Here is an 18,137-nt window from a genome sequence, read left to right as displayed (position 1 = left end):
TCTCTTTCCCGTTTTTCTGTCCTTATCTTCCTTTACTCTTCTTTAATAACTTCCCCTAACCTGCACCATCTTAAATTTGAGCTTTTCATCTCTCATCCGCCATGAATGTACCTGAAAACTGCAGACCTCTGGTTATCTTTTTTTATTTTCCTCCTCTTTAGCTCACTATTTTTCTGTCTATTAAACAGAGGGTGGAAAATGAACTTGTGCCCCTAAAGGAGGACAAATTGCTACCGGTGAAGGAATGAACAGCCAGGGATGGAGTGAGAAGGAGAGAGAAGTAAAGAGATGCCTTGCTCCTGTCGCCTTATCTTTCCAGGGAGGAGGGTGAAATGTCAGCTGTGATGCTGAGAATTCACCTCTTCTGCCACCTGTACAGTAATTGTCCTCTATTCTGTGAGTCACTTAGAGTGCACCAGCTATAAGCATGCAAATGAGAGATTGAAAATTGGGCTGCATTAAAGTCAAGAGCTGGAAATATCAAAGTTTGCTTGTGTGGGTGGAACAATTTCCATAATAAAACCCAAAAGGAGAAGTTGGACATTTCTTTACAAAAAAAAAAAAAAAAAAGAAGAAGAAGAAGACGTTTGACAGTAAATTGGGTGAAAAAAACAACAGACAGAAGTGATCTAAGTGCTTACCTGGTAGTGCAAGAGTGTGTTAAGTCTTTTCCAGTCGTTTTCAATTTTAGTGGTGATGTCTTCATCCTGCAGCACAACTCGAGCCATTCGACCCTGACGCCACTCTGATGACAAAAGCAAAACAAAGTTATTTTTATGGGGTTCAGTTTTGGAAAAAGAAGAACATAATACAGTCAAAGACAAATATACGTTAGATATTATTAACTTGGGGTGTCGCAGATTTGAAATTTGAAAATAAAATTTAAATGTCAAAGTGTTTTTCTCCTGTTGTTGTACCTTTAATGTAAAGTTACTTCCTGTAAAATTGACACTTTCAGCTCCCCTGTTTTACTCTCTTTGAGTTCTTCATTAGCTGACTTGTACAACACCTTCCCTCCCTTGGTGGGGGGATCTGCTTTTTTTCTTGAGGTGGCTCCAGCTGTTTCCGGGGAAGGACAACCTTTGCATTGCAAGCTGTCGGTTCCATGAAAAGATGCAGTGGTGCAACCATCCTTCTGAATTTTGCTTTTATCAGCAACATGACTTGGAGGACATTTGTTTAGTAGCTAGACGTGTTACGCTCCTGGAGAACTTTGAACAATGATGACTAGACTGAGGTTTGCCTGGCCAACTCCTCAAGGACATGATGAGATTAGACTCCTTCAAGATGCATTAAGAGGACAGTCTCCATACACACACTGGACAAGAAAAAAATAGCAATACATTTATTTTTATGAGCAAATAGAGTCCGTGCCAGGAAAGAAATATGCTATAGACTGGAACTATTAAACAAAATTGTGGCATAATATTAATGCTAAACTAATAAACATCTTGGTGTTCAGTCTGACAACAAATTCAACTGGAGATGCAACTGTTAAGGAGTTTATAAAGAAGGGACAGGACAGACTTTGAGAAGTAAAGAGGCTTAGGTCCTTTAGTTTTCAAGCAAGATGCTGCATATTTTCTATAAATCTGTTGTACAGAGTATGATCTTGTCTGCCATCATCTGCTGGGTAACAGCATCACAGGAAGTGACTGAACAAGCTAAAAAGAAAGTTTGCTCTAGTTTAGGAACTCCACTAGATCCACTAAAGATTTCACCAAGAAGAATTGTTCATAAAATGAAGGACATTATGGATGACGGTGAGCATCCTCTTAAAAGTGTGTAAATTCAAAGATTCCCTCAGATACAGTGCCAACCCTAACCCTTCCTAAAATGTTATAAAAAGCTGTTATTTCGCTGTAGGATCAATACATTATTTTGGAACTGAACTGAATTGAAGTAAACTTGGTTATATTTAAAGCTGGAATGTAACATGTTTCCTTTGAACTCCTTGTAGGCAACTGTCTGCAAGTGTTTTAGTCTCCTAACTAAATGGTCAGAGGTGCATTTCCATTAAAAAATACTGTGAAATTCTTATTATAAAATAGAAATACATAAAACAAAGACATGAGTTTGCAAAAGTTGGTTTGTTGTAAAAATAAAAATGATAAACTTTTATGAAGATTTAGTTAAAAATTAAGCAAATCGGAAAAAAATTGCATATTTACTTTCTTAGTATGATTAAGTGTAATACAGAATATAAGCGATTTCCGATATATGATTAAGGTTCCCAACTTTTCTTCTTAAATACTATACCTGAAAAATTTTTATTTTTTGGATTACTAAAAACATGTCTACCTAAAGGCCAGTAGCTGTTTTACCATAAACGTTTTCAAACATATTTTGCAAATATCATCAGATTCACCAGATGTCTCAAAGTTTAGGGGCAGGCTGAGCAGAGCCACAGAAGATGCAATATGTTAAAAACACAGTAGGAGACAAATCTATGTGGAGGCACACAAATTAGGAAATATCTGCAGAATTCGTGTTTTGCATCAGACAGGGATCAATAAGAATGTTAATTTAATATTTCACAAGAACATTTAAAAGATGTATTTAGGCAGCCTGCATGCTTTGATTATTACATGTGTCACATATACAGAAGCAGACGCATCACTGAGGGGAGGAGAAAAAGATCGGATTGAGAAGGAAGCTCAGAAAAAAGTAGTTTCTTTATAAAAAAACAAAAAAGATAAAGAACAAATAAAAACATCAAGTAACATTGGTGGAGGGCGTGACTGAGTAGCAATAGAATGATAATAGTGGTCACAGGGAGGTAGATAATCAATGTGGGCCACATACTGGGAATGATCACTGATTTTCCCCATGCTGGCTGGATTTGTATTGCTTTGTGTCTCTGCCAGATGACCACATGATGCCTCTGTCTGGCACAACATTTCCTCAAAGCCTAATCTACGCTCCAATCTGAGTTATAAAGAAAACGGTACACTGCAGACAGCCTCACCCAGATGCAATCACTTTTAAGCAATTATCAGACAGCAGTTGTAGGGACATATTTGAAATAAGCATGGTTGGGGGGAATTATTGTTCTCTATGCTTGTGTGAACTTCAAAGAAATTGTGGCAATGAACAGACTGATTGGAGGCTAGCAGAACAGAGGATGGCAGTGGTAGACTGTGTGGGAGTGGAATTCATTTCCACGCAGATGAGCCAGACGGTCAGCTCTTACCTGGATGGCCACGTCACGGATATAAAAAAATGCATTAACAGATGAGACCAGTTCTCTATTTAAATCTATTGAGGCTGGTTGTTGGCACCGCCAGGCGTGGGAAGCCAGCCAGTCTGAGGGATGCTCCACACATCGTCCATCATTTTCTTTAAAGCAGCACATCAAGACTGGCTGGGCTGCTGAATCACAGCTTTATCACGCTGATGTACTGATAGGTGTTCTCATACTAATACCTAACTCTTGAGGTGCAAAGGACTCTAAACCTGTTAGTTGCATCTGTGTGTTTGTGTCTGTACCTAGGTCCATGTCGACGGCCCGCGGCCGCTGAGAGTAGGGCATGTTCTTGTAAACAGCATCAAGTATCTTCTCCTTCACTTGAGTGATCGTGTCGCAGTTCAGCACCTTCACAGGGATCTCTGGACTGTTTTCGTTGTCTGGGTTTACACAGTTCAGGATCTGGATTATAAAATGAGAGAAAACAGAGAGAGAAAGAGAGAGAGAAGCATTGGTTAAAAAAATAATAATAATAAAAGATGGCGGCCCCTTGTTTCTGAGTGGACGCAGGTCCAGCTTGAGGCTTTTCCCTCATTATAGTAGCCTAGGAGCATAGCAGGAGCTTTGAGAAACCATTTCCGCTCTTACTGGCATCCCAAAATCTAATTTCACATCTTCGGCGGGACACCAATTTCCAGCACTGCTGGGGTATTAGCACGTAATGAGCCAAATTCCCCGTCAGAGCAATCAGAGCATTGTCATGTCCCATGCTGGTTGTGTGAGAGGCTTCCTTTTTTTCTGTCCGCTCATTTTATTAAGTGAGGAGAGGTTTGTCTATAAACACCTACCTTGATGTTGGACCAACAGGACGTCCTGTTGGAGTAATCGCTATCCCCCCCCCCCCATGGTAGAGAAGTGAAATACAGGTGAATTGCTCTACAAAAGTATTTAAGCCCTTTGAATGTTTTCACACATGTTAAAATTGAACATTTTGATCTGTCATATTTAGAGCATCTTATAATCTAATGTAATGCACCAAATTACTATTTTTTGGCCCTTTCATAATGCTCTAAATGTCATATTGAACAATATGTGAAATATTTATGATATAATGTTTTATTGGAGGCTTTTGAGATTATTTAATCTACATTTCCATCTTTGTGGGCAGTAAACTTCCATCTTATCTTTTTAGTATTTAGCTAGATCCATTGTTTCAGAAACACTGACCAGCCTTCTGGGGCCACCACCATGTTTAACTATGGAAATATAGGCTTCGGGTTTATGTGCAGTATTTGACCACATGTACAATGCATTTTGCATGTACTGCACAAAAGCCACAGAAACCTCTAATTTGGCCTCGTCACCCAAGGCCACTTCCTTACTTCTTTACGTCTTTAATTAGTTTTTTGTTTCTTTCTGAAATAGCTTTCTTCTCTCCAGTTTATTAAAAATTAAAAGTCAGATTTGTGCACCACAAGTATCAAACAGTTGCCGGCGGGACAGATTCCCTCCCCTCATCTGTGGCTTGCTACAGTAGCCTGAAACACGACATATCAGTCTGAAAAGTAGTGGATAGAGGCATATTTCAAAAGACTAACAGAGTCAGCGGAAACAATTTAGAACTAATCAGATACATGTATGGATTTAACAAAAATACCTATATTCTCTTTTTTTTTTTTTTTTTTTAAAGCTTTCACAGAGGACAGTTTTTGAAATATCAACATAGTCATCAGCTGTTTCGGTTCAATAAAAGACATCACTACAACATTGCAGCTAAGCAGCTGCTATCTTGACTGTTAAAGTAGTAGCCATTCAAAATGTCCCCACTTTCCTTGATGGGCCCTTGGCTGTTCCTTGGCTGGTCCCCTACAATTCCTTTTGAAACATCAATCTTTGTACTAAAATATTCTTTCTGTCATGATTTTTGGACATTAAGATCTAAAGAGAAGCACCTTCACCTGGTTAGAACCAGGGTGAAAGGGTGGAGCCAGAGTAAAAACCATATAAACGCCCAGGAGAAGGAGGGGTCACTCCAGTGGCTGGTAGTTGGAGGGGACTTTGCTGGGAGTTGCAGGGAAGTGGGCTGATATTCGGCTGGCGTTTGATTGGGAATGGCCATTTTGAGTGGCTGCTACTGTATAATTACAGAAAAGCACTGCTGCGTTAGGAGACTGCTTCCCTCGCTGTGATTGGTTAACGTCTCTGTTAGACAGGAGAGTATTGAACCTTGCCAGACTGACTGATTGTGTGGTGCATGGATTAATTGGTGCATCTCTCCGATTGTAAGCTGTTGAAATATGATTTTTGTATGTTTTTAGCAAGGGCACACTCCTTCCATTTTTATTTATTTATTTTTTTTAACTCTTATTGAGTTATTATTGAGTTTTGGGGACGTTTTAATACCTAACTTTGCTTTAAACGGTTTCCTTAAAGGAATAGTACACCCAAAACATGATTAGCCTTCATTTTCTACTCACCCCCATGCTGAACAACACTCTGGAGTACTTTTTTGATATCTCAAATGCATCTGGAGATCTGGGAGGCTTCTTGCTGTCTGCTGACATTCAAATAATGGAGGTCTATAGTGCCCGAGACAGAAAGGTCCATAAAAGTCCACAAAAAACGTGTCCATATTCCTCCATACTGCTCGTCCAATGTATTCCAAGTGTCCTGAGTGGGTAGCATCCAGAATTTACTCGAAACTAAGTCATTTAGAATGTTTTTAGAGCATAAACAGTAGTGTATAGGATTTCCTGAAAGCGCGCACATGCGCGTTCACGACGCTACGGAAGCCGGCAGACCAAACCAGCGCATTCAGCTCGGCAAAGAACTCATGCTCTTCCTCAACACTGAAGTCCTCAGACATTTTTCTTTCGTTGTTTCTTTCTTTGCACAGGTAAACAGCACATTTCTTCTTCTACGCTTGCATTATTGGCAGAGCAGACGCTGAATGCGCACTTTCATCTGGTTTGGTCTGCCGGCTTCCGTAGCGTCGTGATCGCGCATGTGCGCGCTTTCAGGAAATCTTATACACTACTGTTTATGCTCTAAAAACATTCTAAATGACTTAGTTTCGACTAAATTCTGGATGCTACCCACTCAGGACACTTGGAATACATTGGACGAGCAGTATGGAGGAATATTGACACGTTTTTTGTGGACTTTTATGGACCTTTCTGCCTCGGGCGCCATAGACCTCCATTATTTGAATGTCAGCAGACAGCAAGAAGCCTCCCAGATCTCCAGATGCATTTGAGATATCAAAAAAGTACTCCAGAGTGTTGTTCAGCATGGGGGTGAGTAGAAAATGAAGGCTAATCATGTTTTGGGTGTACTATTCCTTTAAGCTCGTTCCTGATACTTCTGCTCTGTTCTTTGGTTTTCAGGATCTTTTTTTCCTAAAAACATTTCAACAAATATCTGCCCAATAGGCACATGTTAAAAGTGATTGACCGCTCCAAATTGAATTTCGTGGTATCAAAGTTTAGCAATTGTTTCTAATGTTTATTTTAAAAAAATAAAAATAAAACAACAACGTTTCGATCAGATTCGCAACTATGTTGTTCTATGATATAAATTTTTTAGAGTTTATGTCTTTAAAGTGACAATTGTGAAAAACTTTCACTTTGATTTACAGTCATGGTTTATCTTAGAAATTAAAAATGTGAAATAAAATTAAGCCCTGATGCCGTTTCTGTTGTCCCTAATTTAAGACAAAATCAACTATAAGCATCTGTCAGCTCGGTAGCTCCATGTTTGATCGTGTCTGCGAGCCTTTTGGCAAACTTCTGCCATGTCTGCTGGTGTGTGACGTACCAAGGTTTTGTACTCGATCTGCTGGCGGATGAGCTTGTCCTCGCTCAGGGAGTAGCGGGCCTCTCCGGTGATGGCGTCAATGGGCCCCTTTTCCATCTGCTGCTTGATGGCGCAGTACAGCATGAACAGCGGCTCCCCTGCACACTCCTGTGAGCACAAACAAGCACAAACAGACAGACAAACCCACAGGTTCACACATGACAGAGCACCAAGGCAAAAAACAGAAAAACAAAACCTCATCAAACTGAAAACACTAACTGCATAATCAAATGGTTAATCTTAGGGGTTCAATAAAACAAAGATCCATTTATATGTGCATATATAAGCAGTACAGATTTGTAGTAGCACTAACCTTCAGGAATTTGTGAAGCAGGAAGGCGAACCAGTTTGTGAGCATCTTCTCAGCAACCGACTCCGTTCTGAAATTACATGAAGCAGGATCATAAAATTTTATAATTCCGGTCTCTTCATTTCAATGAGCAAAAAAAATCACAGAGCTCCATATTTCATGAGACTGTAAGAAAAAACTTGAGGGAGAACTCTGACATCTTGGACTATAGAGCAGTCTGCCTCTGGTTTTGCTTGTAAACTGCCTCCAACCTCCTGGTCACAGTGAGTAAGCAGAACGGAGCCAACAGGGGGCATCTGTGCACGCATGTTTGTGTGAGTGAGATGGAGCCGGCATGCATGCAGTTGATTATTCATGTGCGGTGCAACACAGCAGGACATCAGCAGCTGTGACAAGCCTCAGCTGTTGAGAGAGACGAGAGCTGTCACAGCCAGGTAACGCCTGATCGCAGCCAAAACGATCTCTTCTCCTCTCATTTCCTCCCTTCCTCCTCCCCACCTCTGCTGCCCTTCCCAGTCAATCACAAATGGAGCTACAGCCCGCTGCTGGGCTTGATTGGGCATGAAAAAAAAGACACACAAGAGTGCAATGACCCCCGACTATTTCTGCCACACAACACGCAAGAAAACTTTGTACGCTGTTTTTTTTATGATTCACATATTTTGCTCTAAATGCCAGACAAATATCTCTACCTCTGCCTCATTAGCAGCATCGTGAATCACCAGAGAACAGGACTTGGAGAGAAAAAAATAATACAGCAATTGTTAATGAGCAAGAAGCTTAGATGAAAGGCTTTATAATATTCACACAAAGTAGATGAGGTGAATAGCAATAATGAGCCGCTGACTCATTTTGTAAAAAGGCTTTAATGTCTTAACATTACTGAAAATCATAACAGGGTAGAAACAGGAGGCCAGGATATGGTGTTGAGCTTGAAGCTAGGCAGGAGTACAGGTGTGATCTAGAAGGATAATAATCTATTTTTTTAATACATCAAGATGAGGACATAGGGCTTCTGATTTGATTAAAATGCTAAAAAATGATCATCTTTGTGTGTTTATGACCCAATTTTGTGTGGCAACAGAACAGTCGATGGTCTAATTATAGGTTTACACATTGAAAAAAATGTTAATCTAAATAAGTCATTTTTTATTTAAATGAGTGCATTTTGTCTTGAGTTACGGAGGTAAGTGAAACACTTTGCCAATGGAACAAGACAATTTACATTTACAATAAGAAAAGACTATTGCATTTTCTTATTTTAAGTTTATATTATCTAATTATCTTATTTTAAGAGTAAAAATACTTATTCCATTAGCGGATCATCTTATTTACTTACTTAAATTCAGGGTAAATACCTAATTTAAGAAATATTTTACTCATTTCTAATTTTTTCAGTTATTAACTGCACCAAACTACCTCTGAAAAAACAAACAAGCAAAAAAAAAACCAATATGGATGAGAGCCAAACTCTATAGAGAACTTCTAAAAGTAAAATTAAAAGGAAGCCAGAGCCACTCATAAGCTGACAAAAATGTATTTACAGTAGAACCACTTTGTAGCCTCCTAATTAAACTGATTTGTACAGAAAGATTCCCCCTAGGGGTTAGTAGCATCACCTCTTAACTGAAACATCATTATCTACACGGGTTACATTTAAATTAGAAATGCATCACAAAACAAATCCTTATTAAGTTCACTGGTGTTCAACTATTGACATTACATTAAACACATATAATATACAGTTTGGTTGGTTGGTTATTCTAGTTGAAAAAAATAAACTCTGTTTAATTAAGAACAACAGTCATCAAATAAACATCATAAAAAACTATTACTGGTTTTAAAAAGTTAGATTTTTGCTGCTGTACATTTTTAGAAGACTGGACATTAGAAGATGCAACAAGGCATTCAATAGCCAATTAAAAGTATGATGTGAAATAAATTGTGTGTCCATCACTAAAGTGATAATAATTAAAGTCGGTTCAGTTCTAAAACAGTTTTTTTGTTCCCAAAGGGAAATTAAAAGCTGTTGTAACTCTTTAAAGGGGTTTTGTAGATGGTAAAATCTGTTGGCAGGAAGGATCTCCTGTTTCTGATCTGGACAGAATAAGAGCCTATTGCTCAGGGCTCAGCTTAAAGAATGAAGTCAATAACCCTGGAAAGTCTACAGAAACATTTTATATTGCTTCAAAAAAGAAAAAAAAAATTAGACAGAAAACTTATTCAGTAGCAGACTTTTTTTTTGTTTTTCATTTGTGTTTCAGAACACCCAGATTGTCTTTGTATGTAAAACAAAATGCTTGAGCTTAACGAGGCATTATGTAGTGAATTTTGTTTGATTATTGCTTCAAGCAAAGAAAACATACTTTTTTTAAATGGAAATTTGAAAAAATGTAAATCACGAATGAAATTTTGAGAAACTTCTTTTCTGAATAACTAAATGTCAAATGTTTTTTGAATGTTTTTAATTTTTCTTATTTACTGAATATATATTTACACATTTTTTAAAATTTCTCCTAGTTTTATGAATAGCATTCTTTCAAATTGTGTTTCGCAGATCATATTTACTTAACTTCAAGCCCAATTCAAACCTTCGCTCTGACTAAATAATGGACCAAAGGAAATGTTTCTAAAGTTCATGCAGACCTATAAAAAATGCATCTTCCTTCCTCACTCCACAGAAAAGCTTGCCCCAAGAAGAGAAGGTGATCTGTAATGAGCTATTTGAAAAGCAAAAAAATAAGCAAATTGTAAAACTCAAACTAGAAAAGTAACATTTGAAAAAATAAAATTAGAAAAAAACCTAAAAAAATATGTAAAATTAATTAACAGTAACAGTTTTTGATTAAGATTTTTTTAAGTGTTTATTTCTGAAATGTTTCATTTACAAAACCTTTTCTTGCAACAATCTTTGAACAAATTTCACTCCATAAGGTACCAGAAGATTCCATGAGCATTTAAAAAAAGGGGGAAGAAAAGTCATCTAGCCAGTAGCGCACTGGTAAGGATCCAAATATGATTTATCTGCTTGCTGCAAGCAGTGTGGTCCACACCAAAATTACTGGTATTTCTTCTCCCTGCTTGAATGCGATAGATGCATACAAGTTGACAAACCATGATAAAGTGCATCTGCTGGGCTTTAGACTGTGACGGCTTGTAATTGCCACCTGGTTGCAAGAGATCCCTGCTATAATGCTCTGTATGTGACTGCTGCCAATTTCCCCGACAATGCATTGAAAAATCCCAACCCTTTATGCAGCAGTAAATTACTGTGATTACACTGGCGGATATGACAGGGGACCTGGCATTGACCTGTCGATTACCACAAATCGAAGCAACCAGGTATTAAAGGCAAGATAGAAGGCTTCCTTACCCTCAACAATGTGAGGAATGATTATACCTGAACTGATGTTACAGTTTTTATTGGATATAATTGCGTTAAGTCGTGTTTAAGGTCTGTAAGTTGGAGTCTAGAGCTGAAAAAAAAAGTCAGAGTCACAGAGGTCAGGCAGCTAATATTTAGCTACTGGGATGAGGAAGAGAGGCGGTAATTCTCAGATTCTCATTAAAGCATTGAAAATTGAGGAATTTACTTCTGTTTGAAATGAAAAACTGGATTCCCCCCCCCCCCCCCCCCTCTTATCTGCAGAAAGGAACACCGGGGTTATATTTTGTCTTGAATGATATGTGGCTGGCGAAGCATTGATGATGTCTCCCACAGCCGGAGGCTATTCCCCTGTGATCAAATCTGCTGGCCAGTCAATTGGCAGCTCGCTAAGAGAGGAACAGGATGACAGCCCATTAAGTGTGATGTTGCAACAGGGACGGGATTGGGTTGCCTAAAGGTGGTGTAGGTAAGTCCACTCATTTTAACATGCAGGATGGAAAAATATAAGGCTGAATAATAAAACAAATCTTTCTCCTTTACTGATAAAATATACGGTTACAAAATTCACTTATTCTACAGAAAAATTTATTTCACTTAAATTTTCAGAGTGAAGTTATGACAAACCTGGGTACAAAAGTTGAAACCCCCTATGGTTAAAATGATAAAGAAAGGCTTATAATTAGATAATTTAATAGGTAGTAGCAAATTAGACATTGCCAGAATAGAAAAGAAATATTCCATATTGTGTCTAAATTCAAGTTTTAAAAAACGTGTCCTTTATGCAACCATTAAAAACCTCTTGCATAAGAGGTTGGATATTTGATAAATCGTATTAAAGAGACTTTTACAAAAAAATAGAAATAAATACCGGTACATTTATTTGACCTCTTATGGCTAAAATGTTTAATGATCATATTGACACCTCAGTGGTTCAGCACTAATGCATCTATAAGCCTGTACCCTATTTTCTTCCCTGAGTGCACTTTAGGTCGGAAGTTCCCTCTCTCTTCTGCGGATGTGACTTCAAGTTTGTCCATGTTAAATTGGTCCGACCTAGCATAAAATGGAGGTGTTATATTCAAGATATGTATTCTAATTACTCAGAAGCAACCGGCAACCACCTCAAATCAGCAATGGCCATTATCAAGTATGAGCGCAAGCTGCGGCGAGCAAAAGAGTGCTGCAGTTCTATGTTTTGGCCACAGTTAGCAGTATCATAAAAGAAAATCTGCAATACCTTTTCAACAAATTTGATGCTTAATTCACAAATATTCAATAGACTTAAGATTACAGACCAGAAGCCTAATGTTAGGCTCCTTTATCCACTCCAAGTCCAGTTTTTAAGTGTGTTTAGTATATTTTCCATTTCGAACCACAATTCATCCAAGTTTCAACATAAAGTTATTGACATAAGAAAAATGTTGAGGATTTTGAGGTAGCCCTTCATTGCCAAACTATCACATTTGCAAAATGTGTCAAAATATCTGACAGCAAAACATTTCAACACAAGATGCTACCAACACCATGCTATAGTTGTATGTTCTTAGGATTGAAAGTTTGACCTTTGAAGAAACTACTTGTTGTGTCAACATAACTCAGGTATGGTCGCATCTAACAATAAAAGTCTGTAGGTTGCTGCATTGTAGGCTCCTCCATGTTATGCTTAGCTAAGGGTGTTATTTCAGATGCATAAACTTTGTTTGTATGGCACTTGACATTTTTCAAAGGGTGGACAGTAATACTGAAGTTACAGCAGCTTCCAGTTTAGCATTGGTTGGTTAAAACAGTACACTGATTCCAAACACAAACCAACAGATGATTTTTTTTTTCTTTCAGTAAAATTTAACTTTTGGGAAAAGCTTAAAAGATAATTCTGTCCTAAGAAATAATCCAATTTAAACACCACATGCTCAAAAGTAGTATTCAGTGTAAAATATTGACTTCATGCGAATTGGAGAAAAACATCAAAAGGATTTGAGCTGAACTGTACATTAATGTATAAACTCCCAGGTAATGGTATTTGGATATGGACAAAGAAATACGTACAGAGAGTATTCAGTGGAGCAGAATGCTGCATGATAATGTGCTGCACATTAAAACGTCTCAGTTTGAAAACATCTAAAGCAGCCATTACAGCCTCAGGCTGTGTTTTCATGCCGAACACGCCTTAATTTATTGTGAATCTTTCTGGACAATGCCCCAAATCCCTCTGTAATCGCCCTCCTTCCTCTACAAGGATTTACCCCCCAACCCTCACTGCTACGCTTACTGTGCAGCCCCCTCCCATTCCTGCTTTTATGAGACTTGCGTGTGTTAGAAGTTAATGGAACCTATTAAGCATTTTAATAAGCTCAGCAAGTCTCGAAGAAGGAAGTCAAATAAAGCCTTTTGTGCGGGGGCTGCGCTGACTCCCCCTGAATATCTCTTCTCTTGAATGTCGGCAGGGAGAAGCACTTTGTTCTCCTCCGTCTCCTCTCCTTCTTGTCCTCCTCGTTTTCCTCTGCTCCCTTCTCTCTGTTAATTGAGTTTCATTAATGAACATCAGGATTTCATTATGCCACAAAGTGTTTAAGAGCAGGCCCCATCTCGGATTTCCTAATGGTTGTGAGGGTGCATGGGCGAATGTTTTAGCAGCGTCTGAAATGTCTCTGAGTGAAACTAATGCTAAAAACAATACTAATATTCTGAATAATGCTGGACACCACAGTGCTGCATGGAAGGAAATCTCATTATGAAAATGCTGAGAAGAAAAAAATGAGAGAGGATTGAGGAGTCTCAAGGTAATAGAGGAAATGCTCTGTTGTTCCGTTTAAAGCACATGAGCAAAACAAAGAAACCGAGTGAGCACTAGCAAAAGCTAAGACCATAGGGGTAGTAAAAGGTAGATCTTAGTAGAAAAGTGAAATGAATATTCTGGTATGTTTGCATTATAAGTTATAAACAATGCCAGCAACAAAAGGCATGTAAGATGTATGATATGCATAAGTAGAGGAAAGAAAGACGACATTTTCACAGTATATCAAATCCAAACATCATGCAGTGCTGCATCGATTCTCCTTAAAGCCATAACGACTGAGGAAATCAATCACAAATCTCAGATACTCCCATCAAAAAGCTTTTATAACAATGAAAGTGTTGATAAACTAAAATCCATTTTCTACACCTCAGAAGCCTTTGAAATCCTGAAAATATACACTTCAGAAAAAAAATCAGAAGTAATTTAATGGACTGGAGATATTATCTCATTGCTGTGAAAGTGTATAATAATGCATATGATTCAGATATATTTATAATTGTCTGCTCTATTGGATGAAGGGGAAACCAAGCACTGAGTTGGAAGAGCAAGCAGATTAAAACCATTTATTTCCTCCAAGGCATTAAAACACAAACAGCTCTGCCTGTGACGCTGGTCATGCTGTTTTCTGTGTTAGTAGTTTTTTTTTTAATCAGCCTATATTTCATCTTTTATGTAAACTTAGAACATATACTTCCTTAATACACTCAACTACTATGACAAAGTATAGGAAGTTTAGTATAGAGCATGCCATAAACCCTGTGGGCTTTTTCCCATTGCATGTTGTTATTACTCCTCCAAACTTTGAGGTACTTTGGTTCTGGATTAGATTAAGTCAGACTGGCATATAATCATAAAGTAGAAGAAAATCCATGGATTTGTTTTAAAGAATTTTGTTATAAAAATATGTGGCTTGGATTTGAAATCCAGTGTAACCATTTGCCTTTAGACTGCCTGTTATTAAAGACAATATTTATGTGTAGTTATATCAGAATAAATTAAGCTTTTTGTTATGAATGCTTCCAAAATATGTCTGTGAACCTTTTAATGTCATGCCTATTTGCAATAATTCAGTTTTGTCTTCTTATTTCATATAAATAATGTTTACAATACAGTATAATTCACACAAAATTCGTTTTTTTAATATTTCCAATAAAATATGTATTTTTCTATCAAATTTTTTTCCACACTTGGGCTTCACAGTGGTGCATGTATACGACTGTAGCTTTGCACCAAGAAGGTCCTTGGTTTGGATCCTGACAAAAGGGTCTTTTTGCATCGAGATAGAAAAAACAGGCTTGGTAAGAAAAGTATGAAGAAGATAAACAGCCAAGAGATCAGATTGTTCAGTTGTGAACTTGTGGAGAAAAAGCTAAAAAAGGTCATATGTTAAATTTTCTAAAAGCCATGTGAGGACTCAGTGAACATGTGGAAGGAGGGGTTCTGGTTAGATAATTATGCTTGACAAACGTACAACCCAGTCGTTTACAGCTTTATGGCCTCTTCCCACCGTCCAAGAGCGACAGCCATTTCCTTCCAAGATGTATCCTACAATCTGTTGATAGCGGTGATATTTATTGAAAAATCTCAGGTTTACTTTCACAAACCCCCAGTAGGAGCTGCTGCTGCTCACCATGTTTATCCTTGCGGATCTGTCCACATGGTTACAAATTCTCCTAGGTGTGTAGTGGAGAAATTCTGTCCGCACAGACCTTGCGGACGTATCCAGCATAAACCAAGCTTTAGATCTAAACTGAACTAATAGACCTAGATCAGGCCTGCCTGAAGCCAGCCCTCGAGGGTCGGTAGGTTTTAGATGTTTACCTGCTTCAGCACAGCTGATTCTGATGATTGCAGTTCAGGAAAAGCCTATTTATCAGCTATCAATGAAAATCAGCTGTACCCTCGAGGACCTGGATGAAAAACTCTATATGTCAAAAATGAACATTATTGTGGGGGAATGGCGACCTAGTAGATAGGGAATAGAGCTTGGAATCTGGAGGTTCTGAGTTCGAGCCCCACTCCAAAAGACTGCCACTCCCTGAGCTAGACCCTTAACCCTACACTGCTCTCCGGGCACCCCACAATGGCAGCCCACTGCTCCCCAAGGGGATGGGTTAAATGCAGAGGTAAATTTCTCCAATGTGAAAACAATAGAGTTCAATTATTACTATTGTTATTATCACAGTTGACACTAAATACTTTAAAGATTCTTCTTTTGTCTATCAGGTATAACTTACATAAAACAGTAAAAAGGCTAGAACCTTCAAACAAATCTGTTGCATCCGATGGAAATCCAGCATTTCATACAAAGAACATCAGACCATCATTAACGGCTACAAATACATCTGGATGATTAATTTGTATTTGAAAGGGCCATTAAGTTTTTTTGGGGGAGTTTTTACAGCACCAGTGGTTCGTTTTCTTTGACAGTAGGCCAACAGGGGGTATGAGAGCGTGGGAGGACATGCGACAAAGGTATGTTGACATGCGTGCGCGATAACCACGCGACACCGAAACATGTTACAGAAAATCCAGTCTCTAACGTTCTGCTCTCTCTGCTTTTCCTCAGAGTAGCTTTGCCTCGTCTGTTCCTGTTTGGCTGTGACGTCATCCTGGAAAGAAACATCAGCTGTGCTGCTTCCATCAACACCCTTGTTTATAGATGTTGGAGATCGGCCTGTTTTCCAGTGTGGTCCTGTTTCTCTGACCGTGACTGAGTGGATGTGCTCTCTTCGTCCTCTGGCATGGGAGCTGGCTCGGAGCTCGTCTGCCTGGCTGTGTGTTTCCTGGACGGGGCCGCCTTTTACAGCTGCTTTTTGTGTCTCTGCTTCTGTCTCCTTGAACCCCAGTCGGCCTCGGCAGATGGCCGCTCGCACTGAGCCTGGTTCTGCTGGAGGTTTCTTCCTGTTAAAAGGGAGTTTTTCCTCTCCACTGTCGCTACAAGCATGCTTAGTGTGAGGGATTGTATTTGAGTCAATGAGTCAATGCAATCAACTGGTTTTCCTTAGATAGAAAACTTTGTATGAATTTGACTGTATGATCTGGTTGAACTGTAAAGTGCCTTGAGATGACATGTGTTGTGAATTTGGCGCTATATAAATAAACTGAATTTAATTGAATTGAATTGAATTTTAAAGAACCAGTCCGTACATCAGTTCATAACCTTAACCTGGGGAACATTTTGGTAACTATGCAGAACCATAATCCAAAGCACACAGAGAAGTCTCACTCTAAATGGAAAGAAAAGGGAAACTTTGAAGTGGCCTAGTCAAAGTCCAGACTACAATCCACATGAAACAATTATAAAAAAAAAAAAAATCATAGTTGTCCAAACATCCTCCTGTCAGATTTCACAAGTGCTTTATGGTAGTTGTTTTTATCAAGGGAGGCTCAACCAGAAATCAGGCTTATAGGGCTTTATAACTTTTTCATGGCGGTTGCCTTCAATAGCTTTTTACCACTTGATAAATTGAAACCATAATATAAAAATACCCTTGTATTGACTCGGGGTAACTTTATCTGCTGCTGAAATAAGTTTGATCGCCTTATAGACCCAATTGTTAATTAAAGGAAGAGTTAATGTATTTAAAGAAATATTTAACATCACATAAAGGTGAAAACCTCAAATAAAAACACAGCACACCACACAAAAACAAACCCTTTGATCACACATTCAGTTTGATTTTCATCACAGGTGAGTGTATTTGTCTGCTGGATAAATGCATGCACATCAGTTGTCTGGCTCGACAGTCGGCGTTGCTCTAAATACGTGATAAAGACGACGACGACAGCAGAGCAACACAAGCCATGTCAGGTTGTAATCCCTCTAATTTCTCCCAGAAAAATGAGAGTAAATGTAGCAAACTATAGGACATTAGGCCCTCCAGGCAGCAATAGAGGAAACCTGAGGTTTATGTACCACTGGGTTTCTAATGAGATGGGATAATGAAAACATAGAGGTGACGTGAGACCCTGCTGTCATGTGAAATAACTTTATCTGGGTTTTTGAAGCTTCGCTGCTTTTGTTCACCCCCTCTGTTTAGAGGCAATGCTTTCTGCCTCCCAGCTATTTGCTTTGACAATTATTGTTGATTTATCAAATACAGACAATAAAGGAACATAAGAATAAACATGCTGTCTTAAACTATAGCATCAGCCTTCCGTCACTGTCTCAACTTGTTAGTCATGTAAACATAAGGAAAATCGAACGTAACAGTTGGGCTTGATACGTTGGCATGTGTTTGGTGCATATATTTCCATCTGACAGTTCTTCATCCGTCCGTTCGCATCTACAGACCTAACAAAAGCAGCAAAGGACACTGAGAAAAGGACATGCGGGGTGTTTAAAATTTTAAAACATCATCCCAACTACCGAGCAGCACAATGCACGCTGGATACACAAAGAGAGAGAAGGAGTTAAGTTGAGCTTGATGTGAATGTTTTATAAGATGCCCGAGCCTGGAGCATAAGTGAGACTGGCATTAAGAGCGAGCGGTGGGACAGACAGAAACAGCGAGAATGTAGAGAATTCAGATGTTTCCTCTGATGTGAATATTACATGTCAGTTATCTCCACAAACTGAAGATGTACACTAGCTCTT

General features: G+C 38.6%; 1 protein-coding gene across 2 annotated transcripts in view; it reads right to left on the bottom strand.

The window, feature by feature from the left end:
- LOC119784976 (plexin-A2-like) overlaps positions 1 to 18,137 on the bottom strand; it is a 261,005-nt gene that overhangs the window by 21,685 nt on the left and 221,183 nt on the right. For both annotated transcript variants that reach the window (XM_038287311.1, XM_038287312.1), the window contains exons 23-26: positions 7,356 to 7,422; positions 7,004 to 7,150; positions 3,490 to 3,649; positions 642 to 745 (exon numbers count right to left, since the gene is read on the bottom strand). In XM_038287311.1, coding sequence (XP_038143239.1) covers positions 642 to 745; positions 3,490 to 3,649; positions 7,004 to 7,150; positions 7,356 to 7,422 — 478 coding nt within the window. The remainder of the gene's footprint in view (positions 1 to 641; positions 746 to 3,489; positions 3,650 to 7,003; positions 7,151 to 7,355; positions 7,423 to 18,137) is intronic.

This window comes from Cyprinodon tularosa, unplaced genomic scaffold (genome assembly GCF_016077235.1).
Source record: "Cyprinodon tularosa strain WSP-4 unplaced genomic scaffold, ASM1607723v1 ctg239, whole genome shotgun sequence".
Taxonomy (NCBI): domain Eukaryota; kingdom Metazoa; phylum Chordata; class Actinopteri; order Cyprinodontiformes; family Cyprinodontidae; genus Cyprinodon; species Cyprinodon tularosa.
Note: the sequence above shows the minus strand (reverse complement) of the source record. Positions and strands in the feature narration are given on the sequence as shown.